At 35.7% G+C, this 14,663-nt stretch overlaps 1 protein-coding gene across 2 annotated transcripts; it reads right to left on the bottom strand.

The window, feature by feature from the left end:
* Positions 1-7,020: 7,020 nt before the first annotated feature.
* Positions 7,021-14,614, bottom strand: RPS4Y1 (ribosomal protein S4, Y-linked 1). Of its 2 annotated transcripts, XM_016433106.2 has the most exons (2): positions 14,185-14,614; positions 7,021-8,321 (listed from the first exon to the last, which is right to left on the bottom strand). In XM_016433106.2, exon 2 carries the CDS (start codon positions 8,295-8,297, stop codon positions 7,506-7,508), a length of 792 nt encoding a protein of 263 aa, XP_016288592.1. In that variant the 5' UTR covers positions 8,298-8,321; positions 14,185-14,614; the 3' UTR covers positions 7,021-7,505.
* Between the last annotated feature and the right edge of the window lie 49 nt (positions 14,615-14,663).

A 14,663-nucleotide genomic window follows, 5' to 3' on the forward strand; every position in this document is an offset into this window, starting at 1 on the left:
GCTATCAATAGACATGTGAAAAAAAAAAAAAGGTTCCAAATCACTATTAAAGAAACTCAAATTAAAATGGCTCTGATACATGTTAAGGTAGGATTTGGGGTAAGGGAGAAAGAAGAGGAAAACATAAATAGGTTTTCATCCTTTTCCTTTTATCACATACATCATACCCATTAGATCGACTAAGATGATAAAAAAGAAAAATTAAAATGCTGGAAGAATTATGTAGGAACAGCAAAATAAATGATGTCACTAAATAGCCTATGATCAAAAATGAGGATGGGTTTTGTAAGAGAGAGGAATATGCAAAAGAAGGAAATTTGATCCAAAGACAGGAAAATCTATCCTGCCTCTCAACAACAGCTAAGATCAAGAAGGGAGGCAGTGGGTCATTTCTCTTAAACCTTCTCCTCTAGTCCTTCACCTGCACCTCCCAAACCCAGTCTCTGAGGAGACATACTCTGCCCCTCAGGGAGACAAACTCAGGTTCTCTTCACTAAGGGGAAGAGAGGGGAAGATGAACCTCTTCTCCCCTCTCTCATTCTCTCAAACCTTTCTTTCCCTCTCCCCAATTCACCAGTGTAGGTGGGGGCAACCTCCCTTACTGGCCTATATTACAGTTTGTAACATTAAAGAAAGCAATCAATAGCTCATATGCTTCATTGGTATCTTTGAAAGGCTAAGGGAATTGGAAGGAGACATCTCCCACCCACCCCTTCACCCCCAGTACACTGAGTGGATCCTCTTTGATATTCTTATGGAAAGACATGAATGATTCATATAGACAAGGAGGGATTGTGATACACATCAGTGGATGTGTTATGCATCAATAATATCTAAGTCAATAAAATCATAATTCCATTGGATTACTGAAGTTTACAATCTCATTTTAGAGGGAAAATACTGCACCTCTTATATTGCCTTCCTATCACATAGGATCTGAGACAAAGTTCTACGTTTTGGTGAGCAACCAGCTAAACCATATACAAATTACTGCCTTCACCACTGGAGGTTATGAAAAGTATTGAAAGTTGATGTTGGAGAAAAAATATGAAAAAACAGAAAGAAGTCCTAACTGTTATAATAATAATGTCAATAACAACAATTGCCTTGAAGGTCATGAGGGCCTTTCAGATATTTGGCTAGCTTCTCAGTATAGCATTGGTAATATTTATTTTAATAATTATGGTGCAGAGAGTTTTACAAACATTTTTGGGTGTCCATATTTACCTGAATTATTATATGTGACTGTTTAAACCTACTTCAGTCAAATTTATTGACAATTCTGGTCTATTTGTCAGGAATTTAGGAACCATTTGCTTTTAGATAAAATATACATCCCAGTTCTGAAACTCAGTCCTGGATAGGATTCAGAAAGCCAAATCAATAGAATAATTCAAAGTTTAGAGCCAAAGCTCATTTCTATTGATTAAAGTTTTGTTTTTACCTCATTAAAAAGAAAAAGAGCACTTTGGGGATTCTTTAAAAAATGCTTTTTTACCTTACTATATAATACAATTCATATAACTTTCTCTTCTAACTATCAGCACTTTCATAATAGATTATTTCCTCATTAAATGAAAATATTTTCCTAGTTGGTATTAGATTTTTCACATAGCAAAATGTTTCTTGGTTTTTTTGGAGAAACATAAGAAAAATAAATTAATGCAAAACATAAAAAACACTTGCGATGATCTCCACTATTTTCTTCATTTTTATTAACTACGAGATGTTTGGGGTTCTCATTCTTAATATGTGCTCACTTTATCACTCAATAAATGCAATTTTAAATATAAAAATGATTTATTTATATTTATCTATTCATAATTTAACCTATCTCTATAAAAGTATGCTATTTCTTTGAAATCCTTTTTATTTTACCTATGACTTGTCGTGTAAGTATAGTTTTATATTGATAAAGGAGCATTTGGTAGTTTCAATTGAAAAAAAATTCAGAATGGCATTATTTAAAGAATTTTTTAGTGGAAAATTTAGCAGTGCCACATACTGTTAGTTAAATTACTATCATACTACTGATCTGTAATACTTATAACTTAACACCTACTTTTACAGCATAATGTTTTCCTTCATATTCCTCTGTGGTTGGCCACCCCAATGAAGTCAAAGGGGGAGAGGAGAAATACAAAGCTGGGAATGAACTGTCAAGAATTATTAGCATAAAGGAAAGTACATGTAGTAAAAGGTCATTGGTTGTCATGCTGAGTAGGCATTTAAAGTCAGAATAATGGATTATTTTATGACAGACACCAAACTGGTCACTTCTAACACTAAATCTCCAATAAATTTTCCAGCAGTTATAATGGGTAAAAATATTATGTACCCTCCACACATTTTACATTCCAGGAGAAAAGGTTCTATTTCTTTTCTTACTAGCACAATCTCAAGTTTATACCGTTTTTCTTTCTTTATCACTTCTAAATTTTAATTTGCAACAATAGCCAACACAATGTTGGTGAAATCCTTAAAATCAAAACACTGTAGCTGGAAGAATCTTGGAGTTCTTCCTCTCCATCCTCTTCATCTTACTAGTGAAGAAACTAGGATCCAGGGGTATATACATCATCTCACCATAAACACATAGCAAATTAGTGGCAAATTAAGGACTAGAACCTAACTAGTCTTCAGGACTCCTAGTCACTTGTTCTTTAGATATATAGACATTTAACTCTGTGATAAGGTGTGAAGCCATTTCCTTCTCTAGCTCATTTTATAGAAGAGGAAACTGAAGCAAGCAAGGTTAAGTGACTCGCCCAGGATCACACAGCTAATAAGTGTCTGAGGTCTGATTTGAACTCAGGAAGACAAATCTTTCTGATTCCAGATTTGGTACTCCATCCACTGTGCTACCTAGCTGCAAAGGTTACCAGTAGGCTACTGCAATAGCCCAGATGTGAAACAAGGGCCTATACCAGCAGGATGGCAGTGTCAGAGGGGAGAAGGAAAAGTATTTGAGAGGTATTGCAAAGGTGATATTGATAGGTTTGGACAATAGATTGGATATGGAGGAGGGGGAAAAAACGTGTCCTTTACACTGTGAACTGAAGGAAAGGGAAGATGATTTGTTCCACCACACACACAAACTAATAGAGAAGGTAGGAGACGGGAGAGTTTAGATTACAAAATTTTGAGTTCTGTTTTGGACATGTTTAGTTTAAAATGCCTACTGGGCATCTAGTTCAAGATATCAGAAAAGCAGTTGGAGATGTGAAATCAGTCAGAGGTCAGGAGAGAGGCTGGGGCAAGATTGTTAGCATAAATATGGTAATTAATATAGAAGGAAAAACAGGTCCCCAGACAGAACCCTGAGAGACTCTCATAGTTAGAGCACATAATTAGGTGAGGATTCAGAAAAAGGGACTGAAGAGCTAGTATAAAACCACTCCTATTGTAACCACAATTTCAGATTGTCAAACATGCAGCTAGAGGGGAATATAGGAATAGAGGAACATGAAATACCTAAGAAGTAGGATCTTTTGAAAATAAAGCAAAATAGTGATTGAGACAAACCCAATCTGCATATACCCTACAACCTTCCTGTGCTAAAAATTTAATAGCAAAGTCCCGTGGCCTTTATGACATGAGTCAGATTCAAGAGGTGATGATAAAATGAAGAGCAGGTCAGCAAAGGGGAGGCAGCTTATAGGAGTCAAAGAAGCAAGAATATTGGGTTCAGAAACCACCATAAGCAGAGCTAGACTGGTGATTGAAACAGTCTCTGTGACGAGTGATACTCAAATCGTGCTGATACACATACCTCATTTTAATACACTTCTTTCACTTTATTGTGCTTTGCACATATTGCATTTTGGTTTTTTCAGAAATTGAAAATTTATAGCGATCCTTATGTAGAGCAAGTCTATGAGCCATATTTTTCTAGTAGCATATGCTCACATTGCCTCTGTCACATTTTGGTAATTCTCATTTTTAAAACTTTTTCATTATTATTATATGTTAGGATGACTTGTACAGTGATCTTTAATGTTACTATTGTAATTGTTTTGGGGCACCACAGATAAACCTATATAAACTGTGAATTTAGTTGATAAATGTTTTGCATTCTGACTGCTCTACCAACTGGCCATTCCTGCTCTTTCTCCCTCTCCTTAGGCTTCTCTATTCCCCGAGAAACAGTATTGAAATTAAACCAATAGCCCTACAATGTCCTCTAACATGTTCAGGTGAAAAGATGAGTTAATCAATATGGCAAACTTTCATTGTTGTTAGCAATAGTCCCTCAACCTCCAGATTCACATCATGAACTGCTCATTGAACATCTTGAAGTAGATGTCCCCTAGACATCTTAAACAAGCTCAACACGCCAAAACTGAACTCATCCTCCCCCCCACCCCCAAACCCTCTTATTTCCTAATTTTCCTGTTGAGGGAACCACCATTCTCTTAGTCACCCAGGCTCACAACCTTGGTATTATCCTGAACTCCTTTCTTACCAACCACATCCAATGAGTTGCCAAGAAGTCATTGTTTCTATTGTTATAACATCCCTTGCATAGGATCCCTTCTCTCCTCTGATACTACCACTACCCTTGTCCACTCACTTATCATCTCCCACCTTTCTAGATGATCTCCCTGCCTAGTCTCACCTCACATTTATTCCAGTCCATCTTCCACTCAGCTACTGGAAAAAAAAAAAACACCTTTATGTGCAGGTTGAATGTCAGCCTCTTCCATACAGTAAACCTAGGCAACAAACCTCATCTCCCACAAGATCAAAATGGAAGTCCTGTTTCACATTCAAAGCTGTTCATTTGTCCTGCCCCCTCCCATTTTGCATCTTCTCCAAGGCCTCTGATTCTCTGACACTGACCTCTCTTCTATTCCTCACAAGTCACCTTATCACTCTAAGCCTGGTATGCTCTCCCTTGTCTCCCATATCTTGTCTTTCTTAGCTTCCTTCAAGTCCCAGCCTAATATCACATCTCCTACAAGAAGCCTTCCTGACCTTAATGCTGAGAGGCTAAAGGATCCCTTATTCCTAGCATCTTTATTATTTCCTATTTATCTTGTACACAGTTGATTTGTGCAGTTTACCTATTTCCCCCACTTAAAGTTGAGCTCAGGAGAAGAGACTGCTTTTCTTTTTATCACTTAGCATAGTACTTGGCATTTAGCAGGGCTTTAATAAATGGCTGTTGACTAGGTGTACAGAATATGAAGGGCCTTGAACTCAGGCTATAAAGTTATTTTTTTATGGAAAAAATTAGTTTTAGGTCATAGCTTGACAAGTTAAACTGCCAAATAACTATTGAAATGAATTGCATGCCAGACATAGCACCCAAGGAGCATCAATTATAATGGAGAAAAATATGTATGTTATTTTAAAAAATCATCCTATGTTTATGACACTTCTAGAAACTACAGAATTCATTAATAGCTATTTTAGGAACAGTTAAATGTTGTCATGACAGTGAAGCAAAAATAAAGTTACTAGTGTGTTCAATTGTGAATTCTGAAACAACCTTCCATTTGTCTGCTTTATATTTCATAATCCTAGGCTTTTAATTAACTTATTAAAAAAAAAAAGCTGACATGATTTGCAAGCATATCAGACAACCGACAGCAAAAAATTTAAGTCTTGACTACCATGTTTGTTTTATAATTAAAAGCATGTTTTTCATACTAACAAAATTTTTTTGAAGTTGCTCATTTCAAAAACCCATCTCATTACTACCTCATTAGCTCATCACCTACTATCTACCTATAATCTTGAGGAAAAAAAGGGCATCTTGAAATATTTTCTATTTTTCTTTCTTGTTCAGTCCTTCCAGCCATATCTGACTCAAGAACGTTAGGAATTTTCTTGGCGAAGTAACTGATTTTCCATTTTTCTCCAGTTCATCTTACAGATGAGGAAACTGAGGCAAACAGGATTAAGTGGCTTGCCCAGGTTCCTACAACTAGTCTCTGAAGCTGTATGTGAACTCAGGTCTTCCTGATTCTAGGCCCAGTACTCAATCCACTATGCTATCTATCTTATTTTTATTTATATTTATTATTATATATTAAATTACATGGTATATATTAAAACATTCTTGTAATATCAATATGAAGGCAGCAGAGAACATAGAAAAAAGAAAGCTGACTGCAGGGAAAGACTAGACAAGCCTCTAAATATTCTGGACAAAACTAAGAGAGAATCTGCATTGGTAGGAGTATCCTACAATAGAAATAGAATTTCCCAAACTAAAAGTCATTCGTTCAGCTTTGCTGATTAGTGATTAATAAGAAGATGGGTTCTAAACATCTGGACATGGCAACTCATGAAACAAACAAACAAAAAATTCCCTCAACTCTACAGGCTGAAACCTTCAGTGATAGTGGCAAAGTGGCAGAAGTTAAGAATCAAGTTTAGGTTTATACATATGTATCTCTTGAAATACTAAATGGGAAATTCTTGAACAATTAAAAAAGTTCCCACAAGGTAGAAAAGTCTGAATCAGTGATACTGATACTCTCACTATGAATTAAATGAATAGCAAAAAGTGCAGAGAAATGGAAAAGTGGCTTGATTGGTGACCTCAAAATGGAGGAGTCCAGACTTTATCACAATGCCAGTTACCTTCTTAACCTTGTACAAAGCCTTCACACTGGAATTTCCCCCAGTACTCTTTCTTAATGATGAATTCTTCTCAAGTCTCCACTTCAGGAAGCCTACACCTGCCATTCATTCCTGCTCTGCTTCTCTTGGCCTTTACTAGCCTTTACTACCATGCCCAGTAGGTGTCCAATCCCTCCCTCCACCCTCTCCCCAGCCCCACTATTCCACCTTGCAGTTTTTCAGCTTCCTTATGTAGTCATTGTCTCCTAGTAAATTTAAGCTCCTTAATGACAGGTATTTTTTTCTTTGTATTGGTATACCTAGTGCGTATTAGCACAGTGCCAGGTACAGAGTAAACACAATGTTTTCTGACTGGTTAGTTAATAGATGCTCTTTGAAGAAGCACAAAAAGAATTTGGTAGTTTTGATATAAAACATTAACAAATATGCAACAATTCTGATTTTATTTGAATCAAGCACAACTAGTAAGTTCAGAAAAAGTATAAGAGCGATACAAGAAAATTATAATACATATCAATATTCAAAATGAGAATGATAAAACACAGAGGTTAACAGTAGATATTTGATCTGAACTTGGATCCATTAGAATTACGTTATATGGAAAGAACTAAGCAAGATACAGAAAAGCCTTCTTTTTCAAATACACAAAGAAAATGCTCACAAAAAATTAACCTCAAACTAGCTTGTAAACTAAGCCAACAAATTATAAAAGGCAGACATAACACATGCTATATGATTAAACTATAATAACTCAAAAGTTGTAAAAGAAAACTAGTCTACACAGCTACATTCTAATAAAATAACAACATGCTGATTACTTATGATAATATCAATTATCAAAACTGACAAAAGGAATTCTTTTCCTTTATAACATCTATCTGATCACATACACCATTAGGCTTCATTTTCATTTATCCACTGCTTTGTTTGGCTGCCAATCTCTTATCTCTTTCTTCAGCAATGGTAAGACGGATACCTTTTCCTCGGGGTAGAGAAATCCAAGGCTTATTACCTTTGCCAATAACAAATATGTTTGAAAGCCTAGTGGCAAAGCTATTGCCATTGGCATCCTTCACATGGACCACATCAAAAGATCCAGGATGCTTCTCCCTGTTAGTAATCACGCCAATTCGACCTAAGTTGGCCCCACCGGTCACCATACACAGGTTGCCAGTATCAAATTTGATGAAATCAGTAATCTTGCCAGTCTCTAAATTAATCTGGACAGTGTCATTCACTTTGATTAGAGGATCTGGATATCGGATCGTACGGGCATCATGGGTCACCAGATGAGGGATGCCTTTCGTAGCCACAAAAATCTTTCTTACTTTGCACAATTTATATTTTGCCTCTTCAGCCGTGATGCGATGAACGGCAAAACGGCCCTTGGTGTCATACACCAGACGAAAATGCTCTCCAGTCTTCTCAATGCTGATGACATCCATAAAGCCAGCAGGGTAGGTGATATCAGTGCGGACTTTGCCATCTATCTTGATGAACCGTTGCATGCAGATCTTCTTTACTTCATCTCCTGTCAGGGCATACTTCAGTCTATTTCTAAGGAAGATGATGAGAGGGAGACACTCACGAAGCTTGTGGGGACCTGTAGAGGGTCTGGGAGCAAACACTCCTGTCAACTTATCAAGCATCCAATGCTTTGGGGCTGCCACACGTTTCAGGTGCTTCTTGGGACCACGTGCCATAGCTGGGCTGGGTCTGAGGAAAGGCTACAAAAGGAAATTAACAATTTAAAAATAACCTCAGAGAAAGAAACAAGACAAACCACCAAAGAATTCCTATACCCAACAAAACAAAGACACAGATACAGACACAAAGCCTCTCAAGTGGGATTCCTAGGTGAATTCTTTCAAACCTTCCAAGAACAAATAATCCCTAGATAATACAGGAAATTCAAAAATATCAAAATGAAACATTTTTAAAAATCCTTACCTCTTGTATTAGAATCAATACTTAGTATTGGTTCTAAGGGCTAAACAATGACTTGCCCAGGGTCATATAGCTAGGAAGTATCTGAGGTCATATTTGAACCAGGGCCTCTTATCAATCTATCAAGCCACCTACCTGCCCACTTGAAGCATTACTATTAACGGAGATCTGTCTCTTTCCACTTGAGACCAGAGTGTGTGACAAATATCACTCTTAATAAATTATTAACCAATCTCTTTTCTAGTATATCTATAAAAATTCAACTGTCTCAATCAAAAACCAACAGTAAAAAGGGTCAGGAAAAATCATGGAACACAATAATAAAACAAAAATAAGATAATTATAAAATACAATGACATAAAGTTAGAATTAACAGGGACACAATATTCATTATTAAAGGAAAAAAATTGCAATCTCCACTACCAATCAAAGTTCAAAGGAGTTTCTTATAGAACTGGACAAAATCATTACAGAATATACTTGGGAAAAATAGATAAGAATAACAAGAAACACATGGGGGTGTGTGTGACTTGACTTTATAAAAATAAATGACAAAAAGTGGTTATCAAAACTCATCTGGTTGATTGTAGATATAAAATGAAAAAGAAACATCAATAAGATACCAGATGGTCTCCTAGCAAATGTATATAAAAGTTAAGTGTTTGATAAAGTTATAGAAATTTTATAGAAAAAAAAGGGGAAAGCATTTAATGTGTGTTGGAGGAAAATTGGTGAGTAATTGCTTTACTGTAAATAAACATATATAATCATATAAACTGCTGCTGGATTATAAACAAAAAAAAATCCAACCACAAAATTTGGAATGGAGAATATATTTGACACTCTTGCATGAGAAATTTTTTCCCTACAAATTAAAAAAATGATAAAATGCTTTTATACAACAAAAATATAATCAAAAGGAACTGTTAGAAATTCAAAGATATAACTCCTAGTTCACAATAGATAATGCATGGGCTCTAGTAGAAACCTCAGGGGTCAGGTTATTAATGATCACTAGAAAAAAATGCTTAAACATTTAAACATCTCATGCTATTCCCCAACAGGCAGATTATTAAATTAAGAAAACTGAATGCTAATGTGCAAACTAATACAATCTAATTAGAAAACCACCTGAAAGCTCTGTAAAGTCACAAAAGCATATTCTTTTGACTCAATTTCATTGTTGAAAATATGCTTCTACTATAACATTTTTCTTAACCAAATAGAGTATATGTATTTAACAGCCATTTTACATCAATATTTCATAGATCCACAATTTCATGAATGTTAGTACACTCCTACCATCAATGATGTCTACCACAGTCCTTACAATACCTCAGTAGACACTTTCATGAATATCTGTGATTAAAAAAATTAATCATTTGGTTTCTATGCCTGTGGTAAAGAGCCTCTAGGAACCTAACTCAGCTGATCCTCAAAAGTCATAAAGAATTCAAAACTTTCCTAACTTAGAAAGGCCCGCTAATATCATGCTACTGTGAAAGTTGGGTGTTTCTATGCTATATAGATATTTCCAAGCACTCAGTATTTTTGCACCCCATAGTTTTTGTTCATCTAGTGAGGGAGCGAAGGAAGAAGGAAACTAATGTGGTTTTCAGATCATGCCTCTGATTTCCATGAAAAGTATAAATCTTTTCTGTAGCTACGTGTCCCATTTCCTAGCAACATTTTGCCCAAATCAAATATACTGACATTTAAAATAGAATACAAAATATTTCATTGGAGTTTCACATCATTATCCTCATATTTACCTGCTAAAGTAGTCTAATATAGGATGCACTGAGATTCAGTAACTGATGTTTGATTCTGGATTATAGAAAAAAAATTATGATTTCTGAATCAGGGACATCTTAGCTTCAGAAATCAGTCAAATTTAAATTGAATTCAATCCAACTCAACCCAACATAGATTAAGTGCTTTCTATATGCAAGGTACCAGGGAATAAAAACAATCTTAAAAAATGATTAGATGTGAAAATAACTATAATACAAATTAGACTATATGTACACAAAAGAAATTTAACATAGAAAGAAAACTTTTGGAGGATCTGGAAAGAAAAAGGGAAGAGCAGCTTACAAGGTACAACCCATAGTGTAGGTCTTGGAGACAGGAATGCCTGAATTTTAATTCTGAATCAGAACCTTACTAACTGGATGATCTTATGTAAGTCATTTAACCCCTCAGCTTCCATTTCCTGGTCTGTAAAATAGGAATAATTAACTACAGTTGTGATCAATTTAGTAAAAATGTATTTGCAAACCTTAAAAGAATTATATAAGTGCTAACTATTTCTATTAATGGAGATAGTAATTGGAATACAGTGGAAAAAAGGATAAATTTGAGGTCAAAAGATTGGTTCTCATCCACAGTCTGGCAAGTTACTACCAGTATAAATATGAACAAGTCATTTAGTTTCTGGGATTCTATTTTCTTAATGTACAAAGTGAAGTGCAAATTATATTAGATGACTTCCAAGGTCCCTTTCATCTCTCAATTTATGAGATTTCAGCACCTAGATATATAGAGGAAGTTCATTTTGTAGAGTGGATCATCTACTGAACAAAGAGGGAAGTTCGTACTAACAGATCAGGAAATGATTGTAACAGTCTAGTATGGCTACAATTTAAATGTATAAAGGATTGTGGGATGAAATAAAACTAAAAGTTGTACTACAATCAGACTGCAGTTTTTTTGAATGCCAAAATAAAAGAATGTAGATATTTAATCCCAAAGCCCAAAGGGAAGAGAATGGCATTCATAGGATCATAGAGCTGAAAGAGTATAATCTGAGGTCATCTAGCCCAACTCTCTTGTTACAAATGAAGAAACCCAAGAAATTAAGTTGTTTTGAGCAGGGAAATAATGAGTCCAACACATTAAGTAAATTACTTTAGACACAAAATGTGAAGCACATATGGAAGAATATAAGCAAGAAGTACTTCAAATGCCAAAAATTATTCAATTTGCAAATTAAATGACTGAGGCAGAGTTCCAAGCCAATAGCTATTTATTAAAGGGCTGATAGATCTCCATCAATTATTAGGCATTAGTCTTACAACTGTTCCCCCAATGTTAAGTAAAGGGCAAGAACCCCACTCAAGTTTTGGATACTCCGATAAGAACTAGGGGCCATTTTGTAGGGACTTCCCACCCCATTAGAATATCTCTATCATGCAGTACTCCAGACTACCCTGGGTGGAGGTAACCTAGTAGGACATTCTTGTGATCAGATAAGTAAGTTCTGACAAGGATCTATAAGTTTAATTAATCTAATTACTCCTAATTATGTTATACATTAGGATTAACTGGCTATCTGTAACCCTATATTGTTGGTATATACAAAAGAAATAATCACTACCTCTATGGAATCACATAATTAGTAAAGGGTTAAAACCATTAATTTTTGGGGGGCGAAGGGTTCTTTTCGAATAGGATTAAGTGTAGAATTACTTCTTGCAGCACAGATAAGATTATCTAGTAAATGTCTAAATTTCTTAAATATTCATTCTTGTCTGTTAAAAAAAAAAAAACCTTTGAGCAATGCATCCCTACTTTTTATATTTAATTGGAAATGAGGTTGTGAACACAGATAACTAAATGGATAAGAGGGGTGGGTTATAGGGTATGAAGGCTTTTTAAAAACCTTTTAGTTTAACTCCAAATACTGTTTTCTCCAACCTAAAATTTGTTCTAGACTTTTCCTATATTTACCAACCAACCAAAAATGCAAAACCCTTTCACATTCTGAAGATATTAGGTTGCCTCAGTAAGGCACCTCAAATTACTTCAGTAAAGGTTTAAAATGGAGCTGAGTAGTTTTAGAAGCTAGTGACCTGTTTTTATTCTGTAGTTCTTGATCTTTCTGTGTAACTTCAATGAAATTCAGGTGAAATCTTCAAAGCCCATAATCAGGTTTTTAAACATATAAAATAAAAATCAGAGGGTTAACAAAAAACTCAATGATATATTTATTTAGGTTATCAAAATATCCTTCCTATCCAAATTCAAAAACTTTATGAAATATATTCACTAACAAATATATGGAATCCAGGATCAGAAACTACTATATTGGATGGAGTTAAATATTAACTAACCCCTCTGAACATGCTGAGACCTTTTTTATTCAAGATTCTTATGTTACTTCAAATTGTCTTTTAAGAATGAGATGTTCCAGGGGCAAAAGAGCATTATATCAACTAATATATTTATTTAAGTTAGAATTCTATGGATTTGAAATAATACCAATTGATAAAATCTGTTTATTCTAGACTTGGCCTAAAGAAGATGAATATTTTGACTAATAAGCAAAGTATCAAAGAGAAAGATATTAAAAAGAAAAAAAGATTTTAAATTTTTTTTAGTTTTATGAAGTCTTACCTCAAAATATTAACTAAAAATTATATTTTAAAGGCTGTAATATTTTTGCAAAGGTGGGTGGCATACACTCTCAGACTTAAAATAATACAAAAACCTTACCCTTTTAAAAAGGGTAGCTAATTAAAGCTATTCCTTGGGGAAAATATAACTGGGAATATAAATTTGCCATATGCATATATATACAAATATATATATGAGCAAAATAACTCGTGCTATACATTTCTTAATATGGTTGCCTTTCACTGTTTCTTAACCTAAGTCCAGAAAGATAGGAGTATTTATAAAACCATATTAAGTATGATAAACAATAGGATTTATTAAATACAAAAATATTTTTAAAGGATACTCCTCGAAGTTCAATGAAAACACTCTATTGAACAATCATATTCATTATTCCCATAAAGTAATGCAAGCTGTCCTTTTAAGTATTCTTCAAAGATTCTAAACAAGATTCTAAACATTTCACTTCTCTATTCAGTAGTCTTTACTGCCTAAAGGACAAAATACACAATCTAACTTCCATCTACCTCTCTATCCATTTCACTTTACTCCTGTTCATGCACTGGCCCTTCTAAAGTGGTCCAAAATGAAATTCCATCTTGTACAGCAGTGCTTTGGTGGTCTAGCCTATCTGGACACATTCCTCACCTATTCAACATAAGATCCAGTTTCCTCCAAAGCACATGGCTCAAATTGCTAGGTTCTTGCATACGGTTTTCTTGAACCTTCTGCCTTAATATTTTCTCCCTCAACAAATTGCCTTATACATGGTATATCTTTATTATAATCGTATAATTACTGTACCACACTAGTAAACGTCAGCTCCTGGAGGGCAGGGGTCCATTTAGGTTCTTTAAATAAACCTTTAAAAGGTTTATTAAATTGAATCCAAAGATCCAGTGATGGCAACAGCAGCATTGTAAAGGAATCCTCGGGGATAGGTCTAGAGATTAGTATTTCAAAAGGTCTTCTAAGAACTCTTATCCCTTCACTTCTTTGAGCCTAAATTTAATTTTCGCAAAACAAAAATATTCTAAGAGACTACTTCTACTACAACTAGAATTTTACGAAAACCACTTTTTTTTTTAAAGGAAGCTATTGAAATATTCAGGCCACGTGTCCTTAACCTCTGGGAGGGGGGCAGCTACCACTCGTCCAGGTATCATCAGGCCTCGGAAGATGGTACCCTCAATATCTAAGCAAAAAATTAGGGTCCCCGAAGCCCCTCACCCTCACACGACTCACCTGGATTCAAGGACAGCTGCGGATGAGAATCGGGTCTCGCGATAAGTTCTCAGAGGCAGGGCGCAGGCCGCAAAGTCGGATTCTAGTCCTGTTCTCCACCCAAAGGGGTAAGACGAGCTTGGTGCACAATGCGCAGGGAAGGGAGTCACTCCGAACCTGCCTGACCTGACAACATGGGAAGAAAGTTGATCGATGGTTCAAAAATAGGAAGAAAGTAGGAAAGCTTCCCCGAAACTCTGCACTTACCACCACGATATACAGCCACGAGGACGTCAGGGAACTTCCGCTCTCCCAACCACGCCTTCTGGGACGTCCTTAATGTCCCCGGCAGACGTTGCCCACGCAGGTCCACCGGGAGGGGCCTGAGGTGGCAGGACAACGTGACGCACAGGGATTTCCTACCCTCCTCACTCTCAACACGCTACACCAGCGCATGCGTACCCCTGCTTCCGGCTGCTTCTCCGCGGGGGGGCCCCCAC

The sequence above is a fragment of the Monodelphis domestica genome, chromosome 4 (assembly GCF_027887165.1).
Source record: "Monodelphis domestica isolate mMonDom1 chromosome 4, mMonDom1.pri, whole genome shotgun sequence".
Classification (NCBI taxonomy): Eukaryota; Metazoa; Chordata; class Mammalia; order Didelphimorphia; family Didelphidae; genus Monodelphis; species Monodelphis domestica.